At 35.7% G+C, this 21,000-nt stretch overlaps 2 protein-coding genes across 2 annotated transcripts; both read right to left on the bottom strand.

Moving 5' to 3' along the window:
• Positions 1–3,681: 3,681 nt before the first annotated feature.
• On the bottom strand, positions 3,682–6,552 carry LOC142979283 (basic juvenile hormone-suppressible protein 2-like). The gene is made up of 5 exons (XM_076124121.1): positions 6,446–6,552; positions 6,178–6,311; positions 5,228–6,061; positions 4,972–5,144; positions 3,682–4,883 (listed from the first exon to the last, which is right to left on the bottom strand). The coding sequence occupies exons 1-5, from the start codon at positions 6,528–6,530 to the stop codon at positions 3,857–3,859; spliced, it is 2,253 nt and encodes a 750-aa protein (XP_075980236.1). The 5' UTR covers positions 6,531–6,552; the 3' UTR covers positions 3,682–3,856.
• A 6,444-nt stretch (positions 6,553–12,996) lies between these two features.
• LOC142979297 (basic juvenile hormone-suppressible protein 2) lies at positions 12,997–15,727 on the bottom strand. Its single transcript, XM_076124143.1, has 5 exons — positions 15,630–15,727; positions 15,323–15,456; positions 14,409–15,242; positions 14,152–14,324; positions 12,997–14,070 (listed from the first exon to the last, which is right to left on the bottom strand). Exons 1-5 carry the CDS (start codon positions 15,703–15,705, stop codon positions 13,041–13,043), a joined length of 2,247 nt encoding a protein of 748 aa, XP_075980258.1. The 5' UTR covers positions 15,706–15,727; the 3' UTR covers positions 12,997–13,040.
• Between the last annotated feature and the right edge of the window lie 5,273 nt (positions 15,728–21,000).

A 21,000-nucleotide genomic window follows, 5' to 3' on the forward strand; every position in this document is an offset into this window, starting at 1 on the left:
GTATTTTATCATAATAGATTCATAAGCGTCTGAGAAATCTCAATAGCTTTTTCCAATGCGTAGACCATGTTGCAGTTTTCTACAACGATGAGTTTTGGATTCAGTTGGAAATCAAACCTTGTGGACATACATACACAAATTCAGAAGCTCTTATAGTTACCACTACTATTACTAGTAGTTCCCTATGTACCGTATTGTTACAATGTAACAATTATACGATAATATAAACTAAATATAAACTATTCAGTTGATAATTTTTGATAAGTTAGTATAAAAGATTAATCGCCGGTGAACATTTTTATTAACATTTTATTAGCAGTGGGTTAAACTCGTTTTTGAGTTTGGGGAAAATGTTTCATAATGAAAGGTCATCACGCTGGTCTTCATTTCCATGTTGAAGCCGTAAATACAAGTATGAGCTAATAATACATTTTTTTGTTAAGTACAGATTCGGCCAGGTTAAGAACAATGGGTCCTACAACTTTTGGTGCATAAGGGAATCGAACCTACGACACGCGGATGCAATGTTATCGGAGTTTTGACCACCTTTACCATTATACCCCATTCCATCGTCTCTTACTTACTAGTGATGTAGGACTATTGAATTTTAGAATATAGTTTTTTTCTGTTTAAACAAAATACGTTATATTTTTTAGGGTAGGTAATTAATGTCTACGTGACTTGAGTTCATGATGTTCAAGAACAAACGAAAACATCTTAATCATTGACCTGTTGCCACAATAAATGCAGTCAGATGTTTCAATTCTAGATAATGAATTAATGACACTCAGTTATGCGCGGTAATACGTTAACTAGTTGAACTATTCTTAATTACTAGTAGCATCTTGCTGCTACTATATTTACGTTAAAAGATTTTCTATTATTTTCTAATTGTAAAAATCTCAAATTGGAATTTCAAAATTGTATGGTTAAAGTCTATCTCTACCTATGGGATAGCATATTTTGTAATTACCGCTCAGTTCGACAACTCGCGTTCTCATTCATATTCAACTACATTTTAATAGAACCGTGTTTGCAATGATTTGCCTATCAATATCTATAGTAAGGAGACACTTTTTGGAAAGAAACTTCAAAACGTTAGATTCAAGATTTAACTTTAAGCTTGATTAATATAACCCATGCAATTCGATATAATAGGTAGCCTAGTAGTAATCATGTACTTTATCACTTGCTTGACGTTTGGTCTATGCCGCTGACGCAAACAGCTCCCCTCATGATCAATCATTGTAACAACCAATTGTTTATAATCTGTCTCTTGAAAAGAGTGGCCGTGAAATTGGCTAAGGCTTTTTTATAAGGCTCTAAATCTCTTTCCTTTTACTTTATTGTCAGTAAATGCTACGACCAACATAGGTGACAACATTTGACCTTTATGAATAAACGATTTACTTAGGATTTATAACAACATCACTAAGCTAAGGGTAGCACATAAAGTTCATCGACATAAGCTGGATCATTCTGAATGCATCAGGTTGAACTCTGTTCAAACCGTACAAACTGGTGACTATCTCAGATACATTGCGGAGGTCAAACGGGCAATGCTCCGCGTAAAATAGCCAAGTACTAAGAGTTAATCAGTCAGATCCGGTGAGTTAAGAAGCTGACCTGATTATTATGTAACCAAAATCTTTACGTTGATGACCTACACTCGTACTGTTTTGTGTTTCTTCATTCAAGAAGTGGTTTTGACCGTCTTACGACGCTATTGTGCTGATTTTGTATGAACTGTTTGACATTTAAGATTTCAGGAGGTCCAAAGAAGCACACTGTTAACAGGAGAGAAATGTGCAATGTGTAAAGTATAGACAAAAAATCAAGTTTCAAGGAATTAACGTTGTCGATGGTGTTGTAACGGGCACGCAGCTGAAAAATTGTTTATTCACTGATGTCCACAGATCTTAAAAATCAAAGTAAATTTGATGGTTTTGTGACAAGTTAAAACCTAAATTGCCTACTAATGTTACTTTTATTACATTCAACAGTAGAAATGTGTTACCAAAGTTTCTTCGGAAAGATTCTCGGTTAATCTGAAAGTAATTCGATGATAACTATTGTTTGTTATTTAATGTCGAAATTCTACTCGTTTATCGCCGTGTCACAGCCCGCAGAGAGTCAAAGGTGACTTTGACGCTACATTTCAAGGTGAAAAATATTAACCAAGAAAAAGATTATCAATGTTAAAGAACATTGATAATCTTTTTCTTGGTTAATATTTTTTTGGCTTATAAATGCAAATCCCTGAATTGTATGCACGATGTATTGACCATGGTCTAATCAGTAAGGCTCTTACTTGGTTGAAGCATTATTATTAATTATTTTTTTTATTGGAATTTCTTCCCACACCTGATCTCGTGATACTACTGAATCACTTAAATAGCTTGATGCTTTGACTTGATTGAGAGCGAGGTAAATGCCAGAACTGTGCATAGTTACTTGCCAACAGAAACAGTTAAGGAATGATAAAATCACTAGCGTGTGTGTAACCGCAAATTATTTCGCACAGTCGGAAAGCATGTAGAATAGTGTTCTGAATTTCGGGGGCACAGAGAATGCTGAAACCATGGACACTTTTGACAATTGTGACCATTTTCATCGTGAATAGACCTCTGACAAAAGTCCCTGAATTTTCAAGCCGGCTTACCACCACGGCCAATATGACTTGCTCCAAAACGTCAAGCAGTCCAAGGTTAAAATGCCTGTTCATGTTAATCACCGATTATTATCAGTCAGTAAAAGACTTTGCGTTTCCTAGGAGTTGCTAAATGCTAAATAGTATTGTGTAGTCATTCTACAATATTTTGAAAATCCCAATGTTGTGTTATGTTACTGACCTTACCCAACAAATTCTCGAAATCAAAATCTGAACCATATCGCAGTCTGTGACCTTAAATATGAAAAATGTCAACCACGTTATCTTTACTGTCGGAGTCACAGGCCATTTAGCACCAATGTAATAATCTTTTTTTATAAACAGAAACAGTTTTATGAAAATTCATAATTATCTATTTATTAATTAAACAAAAATGACATTGTTTTAGATAATTCTGGTTTTTAGGATTTCGCACATTTAGTCTGTCTGGACTAAGTGGGCATTAAAATTAAAATCTGACAAAACACAAAATCTAGCGATTTTCATACTTAGGTATAATGTATAAAAACTAGTTTTTATCAATAAGAGCAAAAAGAACACGTTTTAGAATTTTTAACTCATCATTACAAAATAATTAAATAAGAAAGTATTGACACAACTGATTTATTAAAATTTGCAGAAAAATGTATACCTACTTTCCATAAGTTTTGTTGAAGCGCCATCTGGGTTAAAGTCTGGAAATCTAGTGTACTAAAACTAAACTGGAAGCTTGTTTTAGTTGCCAATAGATGTCTATACTTGTACACTGGTTCTATGAAAATGCCCATAATTTTCGTATACTTGGAAAATATTATATTGACTTTAAACAAATTTTAATTTGTTACATTCTTTTTGTTAAGTTATACTTGTCGATAATAAAAGATTAGGTATTATGATAATTTTAAGTATACGTTCAGGTCACTATTTCAAACTGAACAATTGCTAAAATCTGTGCACTGCTCTGCAGCCTCTCTATCAATTTCTAAATAGAGTGTTATCTCGTAACAATAAAAATAAATCTTAATTTTTTATATTATTTATTTAGAACTACAAATAATTGCACAAGCTTTTACTACACTAAAAAAGAAAAATACAAACTCAAGTCATTATGCAACTACTTTATCTGTAATTCAAAAAATAAATATTACTGCTTTCAATGTTGCCAGGGTCGTCGGTTCGATTGAAGTCATCATCAGATTTAATTAACTAAAAATCAGTCAGGTTGATGTCACGGTTGACTTTCATGTTGATGTCGGTATCAACGAAGTATGTGTCAACCATGGTCGTTCTGTCAACCAAGTTGTAGTCCTTCAGCACCCAGCGGTACCACCTGGTCTTCATGTCGCACACCATCTTCTTGTGGAACACTACTACGTCAACGAACTTCATGTTAGGTGTGAAGAAAGTACCGACGTCAATGTGACGATCCAGAGGGAAACCAAGAGGCATCTTGTCGAGAAGAACAGTCGATCTGAAGTCAACCATAAAGTCCTTGCGGTTCATGTCAAACATGTTAACGTCTACATTGTCAACCATTCTCAATGGAGTGACACAAACGTATAGCATCATGTGCATACCACCAACATGACCCTTAGGAAGCAGCAGCCTGGTCGGGAAACCAGTGTGGTAGTTCCTTAAGTCCTTGACGAACATGTCTCTGATGTCGGTGATAGTCTCCATCTTCTTCCACAAGTCCCGGGTCATGATGCGGTCCTTCACAAGGTTGTGCATGTCATATGAGTTCCTGACAATGGTATTCTTGCCGGTGGTCAGTTTGTATAAGAAAGTGTCAAGTTCAACAAAGTTAAGACGGTTAATGTTGATGTCAATGAGGCGGCCGAGATGATCCTTCTTGGGGCCGAGGAAGACTCTCACCACACAGTCGACAGTCTTATCAGACAAGATGTCGAGGGTGACCTTGAAGGGCTGGTGATTAAGACGGCGCTTGCGTACCATGAAGACCATGTCGGTCTTGGTCTTTTTCACTTCCTCGTCAGTCAGTACAACGGCGTTAGTCATGTCCATGAGATAGTCATCGAAGTAGGTGACGAGTTTGTCAACCACAACGTTGTCGATCTTCACTCCAGGGAAGTAGAGGTCTTCCTTAGTGTAGCTGGGCAGGCGAAGTTTGAACAAGCACACAAGATCGATGATGCGTTTCTGCAGTTGGTAGAATACTGGGTCACGAAGAGCAGTCTGGTAGTGGTCCAAGACAGTTGGGACAACGAAATATCTGTAAGAAACCAAAAAAAAATGTGTTGTAGTTATCATTTTCATTTTATCTTCTAAATTAGGTTCTGAAAAAATAACAGAATACTTACTTGTCAGTGTGAAGAGTGTTCAGTCCAAGGGCCGCCTTCATGACGATCAACAGATAGCGGTAGGCAACGACGTGTGTCTTGTCAAGAACAGTCTTGTCAATTTTACCGTAGATCAGTTTGCCGAGCATTTCGATGTCATCATATTTGGTCAGTTCCAGCCTGATTCCATTGATCTGAAAAAAGATTTTAACTTAGTAATTGTTACATTCACCTAATATCAACCACTAAAGACGATTGTCTAAAGGCTTAGACTTACTTCAATGAATCCTTTAATGATGCATTCCCTGATGATCCTCTCGTACTCATCGCAGAGACGAATAACATCAAGATTGTAATCATGAGCAAGAACGTAGTTGTTGAATCTGACGGGGAACTCGATTCCGTTGTGCATCTTCATCCATGGCCAGTATCCCTTCTTGATGGTCTTATGCCATGTGAATTCCTTGATTTTACCCATGCCGTTGGACAGACGTTCTAAGTAATACCTGGCCAAGATCTGTTGGTACATGTAAATAGTAAGCTCAAAACGCCTGGTCTTAACTTTGTCGAAGATTGTGTCTTTCATCCAGAACGGATAATCAATGTGGAAGTAGTAGTAGTAAGTGTTTAGGTCGATATCCTCAGTGAAGTAGCGGAGCCTGTCCTCGTCATTGAGATACACACGCTTGTCATAGATGTTCTCGTCGATGATGTATACATCTTTGTCGGTCTTCTTGATTCCATAGAAGTCGCACAGTTTCAGGTCCAAAAGTCCCTTCCTCATTTTAAGTAAGTAAGCCTTTTGAATAACATCAGCGCGCACAAAGAAGTATGGGTAGATCTCATACGGAGGAGGGAGGATGATTCCTTTGCAGTCCTCACGATGTCTGACTGCCACGGTAAGAGCGTACACGAACATGCCTTCGTTAAGGTACAGACGCATCCAGCAGGCGGTCTTGAGGAAAGTGTCGAAGTCCTTAGCGTAGTACAGCATGTGGAACATGGTGATAACTTCTTTAAGCTGACGGTCAACGTGCAGAGTGAAAATCTCTCCACGAGGCAGATATCCGACCTTGATCATTTTAAGGAAGTCTTTCACAACATCGATTTTCTGGAAATAAATAATTACATAATTAATAAATGTTGTATGCGACGCAAAGAAAATGTTTCAAATATGCTTAGGTAATACATCAGAATTATATAAAGTAAATGTAACCTTGCACTTACAGTGTACCATTCGGTGTGATCATCGATCTTGAAGTTTTTGCCCATGTCCACAAGTTCTTTGTACATAAGAGGCTCCATCACATGGTTCAAAAGCTTCAGGATAACCATTTGCCTTTGCTTGATGTCTACCGTAACTGTGATAAAAAAAATAATACATTATGAACAATTTATATTCAATGAAGAAATCACTAAGGAATTGAATACAATTTAAATTAAATTTTAAGGACCAGAGAAAATTCTGTTACTGAATTAATAAGAAGATGCTTACCAACGCCGGTTGTGACATCGTCGAACTCAGGTCTAGCCGTGGCCATGGCGGCCAGGCCGACTACCAGTAACAGGACAGCCCTCATCGTGGAGTGGACTCAGTGTGAGATCAACTGTACTCCTCCCAACATCCCACCCTCTTTTATACCAAACTTTATTGCGATAATGATACAATGTATTTTTTTTCTATCTGATGCCTTTAAACCTGAAAGGGCATCTCCTTTAATACAATGTTAGTAACAAACATAAGATAAAAGAAAAAGTTAACAAACTGATAAGTGTCCCAGGTCAAACAAGTAAGTTTTATTGGCTGTTGTGCGATACTTCTATGTCTATAGTATATACAGCAGAATAACAACACTTGCAACAGTTAAATGAATATTTTTCTTTTTTCATTATAAATCACTTATTTTTAGCTTATAAAAGAAAAATATTTGCATGTCGTGCTTCCTTGTAAATCCGTTAGTATGCAGCGTTAATACCCGTAGTATGTAATTTTGTTTGCCCTGCTCTGATTATAAGGCTTGTATTAATTCCTTTTTGTTCACCAGTGCACAACATGAATTGGTCAAAGAAATTATACTCATGATGTTTTTTTACATGTTAATGTTAACGTGTTTTCAAAAGAAAACTTACTTTGCTTATTCATAAAGTCATGTTTGATTCAAGATAACATATCATTATACCTAATATTACTGCTATCATTGCGTCGGAAGGTCGTGGGTTCGATTCCCACACGGAACAATTATTTGTGCGATCCACAAATAATAAAATTATTATGAAACTTCCTTACTTAATTTTAAGGAACTTCAACATTCATCAGCCACTAAGCCGCACTGCTAAATGTAGCAAATTTTTTACATCATATTTTATATAATCTATCCAAAGATTCTTAGTCCATTGAAATGTTACATGAGATTTACATTTATTAGAGGACGCAATTTTATTTTTGGAACATGTAGGGGAGGTCAATAGAAGCTTAACTTGAAGTTTGTGGGGTCGCCATCCTTGTCCCCCGGCCGCCATCTTGGAAAAGGGGGTGGAAACGCTTTTTTCGCTATATCTCGGAAACTATGCGTCTTACAATAAAATTGTGAAAGCATAATTTGTAGCAAATTATTTTGTCTACAAATATGTTGAATAACTTTTTGTTCTAAATTAACAATTAAAGAAGTTATAAGCCGAAAAGTGCAATTTTTTTTATAGTTATTTTCTTTATTGCTCTATGACTTTTTTTAGCGACAGCCGCGCGGATGGGTCTCTTAGGTTAAGCTACGCTTGCCGAGGTTGTTTGGTGGATGGGTGACCATCTTACACATATCGAGTTCCTCCCTATTTCGGAAGGGACGTTAAATTGTGGGTCCCAGCTGTCATTTTCGAAGATATTTGACAGTCGTTAACAGTACTCAGAAGCTTGAAAGTCTGGCAACCAGTCTTAACGAGGGGTATCGTTTTATATCCCAGGTAAATGGGTTGTGGAGGTCAGACAGGCAGTCACTCCAAGTAAAACACTGGTATTCAGCTGCATCTGGTGAAACTGGAAGCCGACTCCAACATAGTTTGGAAAAAAGGCTAAACTGATATGAATATATTTAAAAAAATTAACTCGGACCAATCTTGTAGATAATTTTGCGAGGAAAATTTAGCCCTATATTTTTTTTTATTTCATTAATTAGAAACTCAGTAACAGCGCTCCGAAATACACCGGATTCGGAAAGAAAATTTTTGTAAAAAAAAAATCACTATTTTGCTTATAACTTCTTTAATTGTTAATTTAGGACAAAAAGTTATTCAACATATTTGTAGACAAAATAATTTGCTACAAATTATGCTTTTACAATTTTATTGTAAGACGCATAGTTTCCAAGATATAGCGAAAAAAGTGTTTCCACCCCTTTTCCAAGATGGCGGCCGGGGGACAAGGGTGGCGACCCCACAAACTTCAAGTTAAGCTTCTATTGACCCCCCCTACATGTCCCAAAAATAAAATTGCGTCCTCTAAGAAATGCAATATTCGGCCCTCAAATTGTAACATTTCAATGGACTATCTGCCTCTTTAATTTATTTACTTCTACAGAACCCTTTGAAAGCAATCAGTCGTGAGCTTACAAGGGTTAAATATAAGTTCTTGCCTACAAGACAACATAATTATTATCATGTTTTAGTGCTCAATATAAAAATAATAACTTATTATTGTTTTGAAATCGCCCCCACCGAGTACAATTAATCATTTTTTATCATTATTTTCATAATACATTATTTTCACAAGTAACTAGCAGGTTGAAAATAATGTGTGTACTAGCTACTTAACGTATATATGTTACTGTAAAAGCCCGACGGTGGTAAATCCTAAGATTTTCCGGTATAACCTAAGATTTACCAACTCGCAATGGTAAAAGTCCGAACAATTCTTTTATTTCGAACTTTTACCTATATTCACTTGATGATGTCGAGATGTCGCAGGAGCCCCGCTTCGCGGGGCTCCTCCTTCTGGGTGGTTAAAAAAAAATAACCACGAAGGCTAAGGTGGGAGCTTCGCTTCGTTCGCTCCCACCTTAGCCTTCTAACCTAACCTACCCATGTCGCTTTGCCCAAAACTACTTCTTTATAACTATGTCACAGTATATAATTATACCGTGAAGTAGTTATAAACATAGTTATGAAAGAGGATTTTTTTATATACCGTAACATAGTTTCTAAACTCTGGCTTGTTCGGACTTTTACCATTGAGAGTTGGTAAATCTTAGGTTTTACCGGAAAATCTTAGGATTTACCACACTGGCAATGGTAAAAGTCCGAACAATTCTTTTATTTCGAACTTTTACCTATAATCACTTGATGATGTCGAGATGTCGCCGGAGCCCCGCTTCGCGGGGCTCTTCCCTTTGGGTGGTTAAAGAAATATAACCACGAAGGCTAAGGTGAGAGCTTCGCTTCGCTCGCTCCCACCTTAGCCTTCTAACCTAACCTACCCGTGTCGCTTTGCCCAAAACTCCTTCTTTGTAACTATGTCACAGTACATAGTTATGAAGGAGGATTTTTTTATATATCGTAACATAGTTTTTAAACTCTGGCTTGTTCGGACTTTTACCATTGAGAGTTGGTAAATATTAGGTTTTACCGGAAAATCTTAGGATTTACCACAGTTCGGGCTTTTACAGTAACATATATACAGTTACTAGTTTTTATATTTTGGCTTTTTCTTTCAAACTATCGTTATTGAGACTGGTGCGCCAAAACGGTAATAGAAAGATTACTAATCTCTTGTTTTAGAACGATTTTATCAACATACAAATTAAGGGATATAAACTATCCTAAATTCTGTAAGTACACCGGAATCAGCTTTAGGCGTTACGGTGACAGCGTGATCACTTAAATCACCGCAGACGCCGTAAATTTTCAAGAATATCTTTTTTAAAACCGTACCACATTTGCAAATATCTGGGGGCACGGAAGTGCCCCCGCAAGTCGACCAAAAAAAAGCGGCACGGCCGTAACATCCTTTTCTCGAAGCAATTCGGGCTATTTTTGACCCCCCCATAATTTCGTTGTGGATAAAACAAGAAGCCTGGATTTTCAGCAACTAATCAGTCATTGTATAAACACGGTATATTTAAAATTTCAGTCAATTCGAACCAGTAGCTTAAGAATGACAACTTGTTAAAATTTTGAATTTTGTCACTCACTGATTCACTGACTCACTGACTCACCGATCATCAAAAGTCTAAGGTACTTCTAGCAGACTTAGAAGCTTAAAATTTAGAATACAAATAGAGTTTAGTGTCTTAATCATGGGAAAAATTTAATATTTTCTAATTTCGGTCCAGTTTTCTAAATACACCAACTGCAACAATAACTTTGTAATCCAATATAAATGTATAAGATTACAAGGTTACATTTGCAGTTAATTAATTATTATTACTGTAGAAAATAAAATAAAAATAAATAGGTGTAAATAGGTACCTACTATATGAGGCATAACGGTGGGTAAGGGTGTTTAGCCCATGAAACTGAACAACATTCCCATAGGAAAATATGTTGAATTATGAAAAAAAAAAACGTCTTTCCATACAAATTGGACTTATGTTCGCTCTACAAAAAGAAGTGAGATGCCATCAAAAACATTCTGTAAAAAACCTCAAGTCTCGCCGTAAAATGTTGTGAGATCTATATAATACCAAGTCGATTAATCTATTTAGTCTCTACTTAAAGGACCTTCTGTCTTAAGTTAATACGTATGTTATTATCATGCCAATTTAAAAAAAAATACCTTTAAAACAAATAGATCGACTTGGTCATCGCAAGAAAACACAAATTCGCCATTAACATTTTCAGGAGCATTAACTTCTCGTCGTGCTGTGTAGTGTGATACATACTAATAATCAAATCATGCGATGGCCAGGTCGGTCTATTTGTTTTAGAGGTATTTTTTTTTAAATTGGCATGATAATAACATACGTAATAACTTAAGACAGAAGGTCCTTTAAGTAGAGACTAAATAGATTAATCGACTTGGTATTATATAGATCTCACAACTTTTTACGGCGAGACTTGAGGTTTTTTACAGAATGTTTTTGATGGCATATATTATGCTCTTTACAGGAAAGTAGTCTAAAGTTTAGGACTCCTTTCGGTTTTCCTAGAAAATATTTTGTTTGACCTATCGATTGTCTCAGGATTTTAGAGAATAACCAGAATGTTTTTAGTTTCTCTCACTCTATTAATATACATTGGACTAATATTGCAAAATGCGTGGGTGTGTTTCACACACACGTCTGCCTACGCCTTCGGGTATAAAAAGCATGATATTTTTTATGTATTTTTAGTTTTCTATTATATTGAAAAAAAAAGATCACTGATATTGATTTTGCTAGTTAACGGTTTCGTTGTTTTATCATCTGGCGATGTCTTATGACCGCGCCGGTATGACTGACGAGAGCTACGAGCTGTGTAGCTTTTAATAGAGCTGAACTATAGACAACTCTCAAGAATTTATAACAAAAATACTTAAAAAAATCTGAATACGGAAATAACCATAGAAACCGAGGATCAAGTTATTAGCTAAAATATCATTGTTAAAAGCATTTCATAATAAAGTGATTAAGTAAGATGCTACTGGGTTTAAGGATTGGACTTCCCTTAATGTCCATATTTTAACGGGATACTTATATACACCTTTAATTTTTTTACCCGCTTGAGAGCTGAAACGATAACATCGATTGACAGAACAATCAAAAGTTCTGTCGAATGATAACCATTGTTTGTATTTAAGAGCTCTAAATAATAAGTGTTTTTTGCCCTGTAGTGCGATGTTTTACGGCTGGTACGAATATGTATTTTGACTTTTAAATTTCTCAACGGTTAGTTACTACAGCTTTAGTTTTTCAGACATAATTAAATAATAATATTTGCTAGTCTGTGATAGATCATAACCAAGTTAGAGGTACATATGAAATTTGTTATCTTTGTTATTAAAAGTACGGAAATACTTAAATAATCCCTTGAAGCCTTATACCGACCATGTAACATTTTTGCAGAGCATCTGAAGCATGTTGGAATCCGACCTGTGGTCTACACTCAATAGAAGAATCATATATTATTAAAGGTTAAAAAAAAGCTGTTCATTAAAAAAAATACGTAAACACACGTCTGTGTGTTTACGTATTTTTTTACATTTTATTTGTCCTGTGTTTTCCTTCTACCAGTACCAGCGGGGTTATCACGTATTTCAGTTGACAACTGGTTTACGTCAAATTGATAGCCACTATTCAGTACATTGCTGCTTGCACGTAACGTGTTAATACTACAATCTAAGGAAGAAAACAATGTGCAACATAGTGGCTTTTAAAAAATTGTCAACTGAGATACGTGATAGCCCCCCAGAATGAGTTTAATTAAGTTTTGTAATTTTCATTATCATTTCTATATTTGTACCTGATAAATGTATTTTTTTACAACACATATAACATGATCCGATCTATATTTTCTTCGTTCGTGGCCTTTTTTCAGTAAATAACAAGCCCATCTTATAATACGACTAGCTGACCCGCGCAACTTCGCTTGCGTCACATAAGAGAATCATAACTTTCCCCGTTTTTGTAAAATGACCGTAGCGTGATGTTATAGTTATAGCCTATAACCTTCCTCGATAAATAGGCTATCTTACACTGAAAGAATTTTTCAAATCGGACCAGTAGTTCCCGAGATTAGCGCGTTCAAACAAACAAACAAACAAACAAACAAACAAACTCTTCAGCTTTATAATATTAGTATAGATTGGGAATATTGCTTTAACTAAATAAATTGAATTTGACCTGATCAAGTTTATGTCTATTTTCAGAAACTTAGCAGACATACCCCTTAATAATTCATTTAATGTTTGTGTAGTGCTGTAGTGTATATGAATTTTCATGAAATATATATAAGTAGCTTTAGTTTGTAGCTAAAGCGACATATTTTTTGAGAAAAAAGGAGGATTGTAGGATAAAGAAAGAAAAAAGGTTTTATAAATACTTTACTTTTATTTTTTTACATTTTCTACATTGCGCTCATTTTAGCCTTAACATCATTTTGTGTAAGAATTATCGGTGAGTTGTCTAGAAATCGAACAAATCAACGTTGCGATCCATCTTCACCTTCAGATCGGTGTCGACGAAGTATGTGTCAGATACGACTGGAGTGGTGTCAATCATGTCGTAGTTCTTGAGCACCCAACGGTCCCACCTGGTCCTCATGTCACACATCATCTTCTTGTGGAAGATCATTACATCAACAAACTTCATGTTAGGAGTGAAGAAGGTGCCGACGTCAATGTGACGATCCAGAGGGAAACCAAGAGGCATCTTGTCGAGAAGAACAGTCGATCTAAAGTCGTACATCAGATCCTTACGGTAGATGTCCAAGATGTTCATGTCCACATTGTCGACCAATCTCAACGGAGTGACACAGACGTACAGCATCATGTGCATACCACCAACGCGACCCTTAGGAAGCAGCAGCCTGGTCGGGAAACCAGTGTGGAAGTTCCTCAAGTCCTTGACGAGCATGTCTCTCATGTCAGTGATAGTTTCCATCTTCTTCCACAAGTCACGGGTCATGATACGGTCCTTGACGAGATTGTGCATATCGTATGAGTTCCTCATGATAGTGTTTTTACCAGTGGTCAGTTTGTATAAGAAGGTGTCAAGTTCAACAAAGTTGAGACGATTCTTGTTGATGTCAATGTAGCGGCCGAGATGATCCTTCTTGGGACCGAGGAAGATTCTCACCACACAGTCGACGGTCTTGTCAGACATGATGTCGAGGGTGACCTTGAAGGGCTGGTGGTTAAGGCGGCGCTTGCGTACCATGAAGACCATGTCAGATTTTGTCTTCTTAAGTTCCTCGTCAGTCAAGACAACAGCGTTGGTCATGTCCATAAGATAGTCATCGAAGTAGGTGACGAGTTTGTCAACCACAACGTTGTCAATCTTCACTCCGGGGAAGTACAGGTCCTCCTTAGTGTAGCTAGGTAGGCGAAGTTTGAACAAGCATACAAGGTCGATGATGCGTTTCTGGAGCATGTAGAAGACCGGGTCACGCAACGCAGTTTGGTAGTGGTCCAAGACGGTATTGGCAACAAAGTACCTATAACAAAAAATCAGGCTTTAGAAAGAAAATAACACGCAGAATACGCTTTTTCTGTGAACTTTCATGTATTTTACTTACTTGTCAGAGTGGAAAGTGTTCAAGCCGAGGGCAGCCTTCATAACAATCAAAAGATAGCGGTAAGATTCAATGCGGGTCTTGTCAAGACCGATCTTGTCAATTTTACCGTAGATCAACTTGCCGAGCATTTCCATGTCTTCGTGTTTGGTCAGTTCAAACCTTACACCGTTAATCTAAAAATTAACAATGAAATATTAGTAAACTTAATTTGATCTCGAAATACTAATAATACAATGTAAAATAGTGAGTACACTTACTTCGATGAATCCTTTAATGATGCAGTCCCTGATAATCCTCTCGTACTCATCGCAGAGACGAATGATGTCAAGATTATAGTCGTGAGCAAGGACGTAGTTGTTGAACCTGACGGGGAATTCGATGCCATTGTGCATCTTCATCCATGGCCAGTATCCCTTCTTGATAGTTTTGTGCCAGGAGAACTCCTTAATCATACCCATTCCATTGGAGAGACGCTCCAAGTAATACCTGGCCAAGATCTGTTGGCACACATACATAGTAAGCTCAAATCGCCTGATCTTGATCTTGTCAAAGATCGTGTCCTTCATCCAGAATGGATAATCAATGTGGAAGTAATAGAAGTACGTGTTTAGATCGATGTCCTCGGTGAAGTAACGGAGCCTGTCCTCGTCATTAAGATACACACGCTTGTCATACACATTTTCATCGATGATGTAAATATCTTTGTCGGTCTTCTTAATTCCGTAGAAGTCGCACAGTTTCAGGTCCAAAAGTCCCTTCTTCATCTTGAGTAAGTATGCCTTCTGAATAACATCGGCGCGGACGAAGAAGTAGGGGTAGATTTCATAGGGAGGAGGCAGGATAATTCCTTTGCAGTCTTCGCGATGTCTGACTGCCACGGTAAGAGCGTACACAAACATGCCTTCGTTAAGGTAAAGACGCATCCAGCAGGCGGTCTTAAGGAAAGTAGTGAAGTCCTTGGCGTAGTACAGCATGTGGAACATTGTTACAACTTCTTTAAGCTGGCGATCGACATGGAGGGTGAAAATCTCGCCACGGGGCAAAAATCCAACCTTCTTCATTTTGACGAAGTCTTTTACAATATCGGTTTTCTGTAAAAGAAATGTTACTATAGTTCAGGGTTACCGAAGTGTTTTTTTACAAAAGTCTACTATTATTATTGTTTACGTACTGTGAATAAGTTGATATTTTCTTCAAATCTGAAGTTTTTGCCCATGTCTACAAGTTCCTTGTACATAAGAGGCTCCACCACGTGGTTCAGTAACTTTAAGATGACCATTTGCCGTTGTTTGATGTCCATTGTCACTGTAATAAAATATATAAAAATTATACTCAAAATTCTGCATTTTGGAGTCCAAATGGGAAATTCAAAGAAATATAAAGAAACGATGATGAACGCAAGTAAGACTGTTCTTTTAAATATGTTGTTTTTTAATAGACTGGACTATGATTTTATAGAAAAAATAAGAAAACCTTACCCATGGTGGTGTCGTCGATGTCCCTTGCCATGGCCGCGCCGGCCAGGCATACTACAAACAGTATGACAGCTCTCATCGTGGAGTCGACTCAGTGTGAGTTCAACTGTGCAGGTAGAACAATATCATCTCCTTTTATACAAGATTTGAGTGCATTAATCTATTAATGTATTTGTTTTTTATTGCACTAAAGGGCATCTCTCCTAAGAAAGTGAAAGGCTATCAGTTGAAATAAAAACATTTATTTTTATGAGGTCGATTAACTAAGTTATGTTTTGAATAAGCGTGTATAAATATGTGCTTACATTGTTGCAAGTTAAGTTTAGGCCAATACAAGTTTTATATGTGAAAAAGATACTTCAGCTAACACAAACATTTTAAATTACTTCTGTAGGTTTTTTGAGCGAAAAAAAACTCAGGACGTAGAATATTAGTCTTGTTTCTAGTTTTGGCCTGTGGTTTTATAGCAACAATTTGCTTACTAGTATTTGTAGATATTTTCAAGCATAATGTTTTGTATTTAATTTACATTTTAAACAGCAAAGGATTTTGTCTCACGTGTAATCTTTTTTTGGAAATGTACTAAAGCGTAAAAATTCTCATTTTCGCAAAGCCATTATTTTTCATTTTGCATCGTGGTTTTTAATTTACGTTCACTTTAATTTACTTTATTTAAGCGACCGGACCGTGAACTGTGAACCTATCGTTTTTTAGACACAAGAATTCTAAAATTACAAATGTGCTACTAATTAATATCTATGAGATCGACTCAATTAAATGACTCTTTCTACAAAAGGCTTTTCATGTAGGTTCAGCATATAATTTCTCCTAAATTTTGTTTATTGTTTTCAAATAATTCAGAATTTGCTACCAAATCGTTAATCAAATCATTTTACATGATCAATTTAATCTAAGCCATAATTCATCGGCTATATACAATATATAGAGCGTAAACCATATAGGAGCATAATCGGTTTAAGTTTATTAAATCGCTACAAGGTTCTGATTAAACTGAGAGAGTGCACAAAGGAGACGAGAGTAATAGTTAATTGATTTCATAGCTATCGGGAATCCAATTTTCTCTTCACTTACTTGGACGACGGATATCTTCCTTGTGTAAGTTATAGATCATTCAGGAAGACATAAATTTTTGACTGGCAATTTAAAAAGCTGACTGATTGGATTCAGACCTAGTAAATAAAGTTGTTTACCACTCCTCCAGAAATTATAGAAAAAGTTTTGGGCGTAATTTCTACTATGGTGGTCAAGATCGAAACACTGAAGTGTCATGGGTGAAATGCTTAAGTATTGAATCCTCAACTATTTGCATGGATGGCGAGTGCTTTGACTTGTTCTCCTATTCCTGCCTTATACATTTTGGCCCTTTATGTGCCCCCTGCAGGCAATGTTTCTTTCCAAATCTCTCTTTCTTGTGTCATATCCCACAAAGATAATATAAGTTTAATGCCGCTTGATCGTCGCCTCCCCGACACCGTTTTCGACCAATAATCAATAACATTATTTCATTTCGTTTTATTCTAACCAGTTAATATCTAGCTTATCTTTAAAAATATAGTTTTATATTCATTTTATTGTTCACCGTTTTACTAGAAAGTTTAATTAGGTTTGTTTGCAGTTGCCACTGCAATTTAAACTCCCAAATTGCTGGTTCTTTATTAAAACGGCCCTTTGTTTCAATGTCCCTCTAGAAAATAGAGATTGTTCGCTTAAGAAACTTTGTTTGAAACCACTGATAGTGAACTCCGCAACGAAAAAGATAGATATACTTAGCTATAAATTTGTTTTATTACTTTGTTCTACATTAGGTTATCAGTTTGAATAATTGTCACTAGTTAAGCTTCAAAGTTTTATGTAAAAACTAAAATTTATGTCGATTTATTTTTAATATCAAGTATGTATGCTAATGAACTAAGCATGTTGGAATAATACATATTAGCACTACCTACTTTGAATCAGCAGTCCTGTGTGACACGACGCATGCATGCGTATGAAGCAAAGAAAGTGGTAAGGATCATACAAGTGGCTTTATTTCGTCTCTACCTACCGCTACAGGATAAAGCCGTGATTTTTTGTATGTATGTAATTTTGTAGGGTTTATAAATTAGTATACAATATGCGAAAGATGAAAGTGATCATTAAGACACACCTCCATATAAATTGACCTCTCTTTATCTTCATACATTGTAACTACATTGTTGCTGATGCGATAAAAAACAAGTGAATATGCACTTGTATTTATTATCACCTACATTTACGATCGTCCCAAAATATCGAAACAAAGATAATTGTTGGCAACTGTCTCTTGTCGCTATGAAAGTGGAAAAATTTTATGTATTTCACTATTACACAACATGATTTTATTAGTACTTGCTTTTTAAAACATTTCACCCCAACCAATGTCGTTTGATTTTGAATCTTCGGGACTTTCATATTTTAATGCAACAGGTCTTAAGCGTGATTGAAAATTGAAGGTTACCATACCTCATTTGTTTACTGGACGGTGCGATCGAGTTACCACGTATCGTAACTCGACCTTTAATTTTCAAGCTCAATTTTCGCGCTTCAGACCTGTGGCATTATAATATTGCAATGTCGTCCGCTTTTAAGTACTAGTGTTGCATAGTTATTACATGAATAACGTGGTTATGATTTTTTTCTTTGGTTTGCTTAACGTTTCTGTGCACGTCCAGAGTAACATTTGACATAATCTGGCATATGAGTGTCTGGAAAATAGTAACATTATAATTATTTCATTTGGTTAGTCGTCAACCTAGTCAATGTCTAAGTTGTGCAAGCCACTCAAACATGATAATACAGCTACGTTATTTTAACTGACTTCAGTCGGCACCGACTTTTAACGTCCCTTCCAAAGCACGGAAACACTCAGCTCAAACACCAATACGCAACCCATCTTCGTAATGGCCGAGCAAAAGGTTGCTTAAGCTACTGATCGTCTTCTCACCTAGCAACTACTAATTCCTTAAACAAAACAAACTTTCTAGAAAATATTGTAATCGAAATACTGAATTAAAGTACTGATTAGATACCCTAAAATTTATTGAATATGTTCCATCGTATTAACGTGCTCTATTATTGTACTATCACATGTAAAGTCAAGTAGAAGTCAGTTTGATTGAAGTTATGTCGATAACAGACAATGTTCAGTTTCTGTTGAATCTGAAATAGGTATAATGCCTATCAAATCACAAGTGATGTTATTGTGCGAATAGGGAATGTTTTGAAACTGTCAAACATTAATAGGTACGCAAGACGGTCTTGTGTTCACCACTCTATAATATCGATGCATCATTATGTTGATATTTCGAATACAAGTTACGTAATTATTCCAAACAAGTTTTTTTATAAGAATTTTGCATACTACTCTACACAGTTGCTAGCCAAACTTACAGTATTGACTTGATCGACAATGCGTTAATGTGTAGCATTAAATAACATTTTCTTAGAGTTAGAAATCCAACTTATTATGTAGACTACAAAATCAGTTATAAAACAAAATAATAAATTGTTTACCTTCCTTTTATGTGGGCGTAGTGGAATCTAAAAAGATCAAACAACGTAGTAAAAAAAAAGAAAACATTTGTTTTCAAAATGTTACAAGAGTTAGGTCACATAATCCATTTTGGTGTTAGCCAGATTGATGGAATGTGTTGAAGTTACGAAAAACATCAGTCAATATGTTTTTTCTTGCTACTAGGTTGATAAATGAAAAACATTTTTTACGAACTAAAAACTGTGTTACGTAAGACTTTGTACTCAGATTTGTCTTTGGGAAGGGAACTATCCAGAAACGAATACGATGAATGTCGTTTTTTATAAGTATAATAATATGTACGAATAAATGGAAGAGTTAAGTTGAATGCGTTTTTGTTCATATAACGAAACTCTACTCAACATTAATATTGAATAATAAGATTATTATAAAGTAGGAAGTATTTAGTGTCAATTTGCAAAGTCCATTTATCTAAGAACTTCTACCTCGATGACGCTACATTGTTATGTTTTAATACTTCCTACCCTTTTAGCAGCGATTTTCAAATGTTCCGCGAGCTTCAATCTCAAAATCGTATTAATAATAAATGTTTCATAGTACAATACATCTACGTGAATAAATAAATCCGGACGGTAACTAGGTTATTCTCATTTCTGGTATCCTAAACCATCTTCGCAGTTCATAAGCTAGAATTAGGTAATATAAAAGAATGTTTTCATCTCCAAGCTAAGTGAGTAATAACACTTTATGATGAGAATTCCTCAAGATCTAGTGAAAGTTTGAGAAACATGACGTCACTTGGGAGAGTCCATTACCTGAATACGGTTACTTTTTCAAACAATATTTACGTAAAAAAATACCTTGAAAGTTAGTCTTAAACTCGCTGTAAAAGGATGTCTAGACATCAGGGAATCTTATTTGAAATTCTTTATATAGTTTATACTAACTTCTGCTAAACTCGTTTCCGTTGGCCGCTTTGTATTTTCGTCATCACCTTTACCGTGTTTCTTTTAATGAAAATGCTCCTTTCTTCTTACCTACTAATACACAAGTGAAAGTTTGTGATAATGTTTTGTAGAAATGTTGGAAACTTTTAAGCGCAGACGCATTTTTGCGAAATTTGTGGCAATAAAGTCTTGACACTGAAATAATGAAAGCAATATTATAACAAAGTATAGTGTAAAGTGAAATAAAATAAAATATTATACTCCCTACTCATTTGCAATCGTACAAAATTATATACAATACTAACTAACTATACGTACACGAAAAATTTGTATAGTATCTAATAATTACATTCAATATATTCATGTCTTAAAGGATAGAGGTTTTTCATACACCTCATATTCTCTACAGCTGTAACAATATGAAACGAAAATAGTAGTAATATAATATTAATAGGTTTTATGGGCAGATAAAACGTCATTATGGAGCCAATATTTGTTCAATAAATTGTACAAACGTTGGTAATAAAGCTGATATTAATATTATTATAGGAGAATTGCTATCTGATATATAAAGTTCACCCGCGAGCGGTGATGTGAAATTATCTTTATATATTTTTTTATGCTAGTATATGTTTGTGGTTCCATCTGTGTTTTATGTTTAATATAAAGACATAGTCACCAATCAGCTTGTCAAGTAGAAAGAATATATAACATAACATAAAATGCAGACAGCTTGAAAGGATGCACAGAACTATCCAACCCTTTACTTTTGAACTATCCAAGACTTTGTATGTTAGTATAGTTAGTAACACCCTAAGAATCGTAGAAACTGCTGTACCTCGATTCTGTACAACTATCGACTACCGACAACCGGCTAGCTATCGAAATTTTGATA

The sequence above is a fragment of the Anticarsia gemmatalis genome, chromosome 16, assembly GCF_050436995.1.
Source record: "Anticarsia gemmatalis isolate Benzon Research Colony breed Stoneville strain chromosome 16, ilAntGemm2 primary, whole genome shotgun sequence".
In the NCBI taxonomy this organism is placed as follows: Eukaryota; Metazoa; Arthropoda; class Insecta; order Lepidoptera; family Erebidae; genus Anticarsia; species Anticarsia gemmatalis.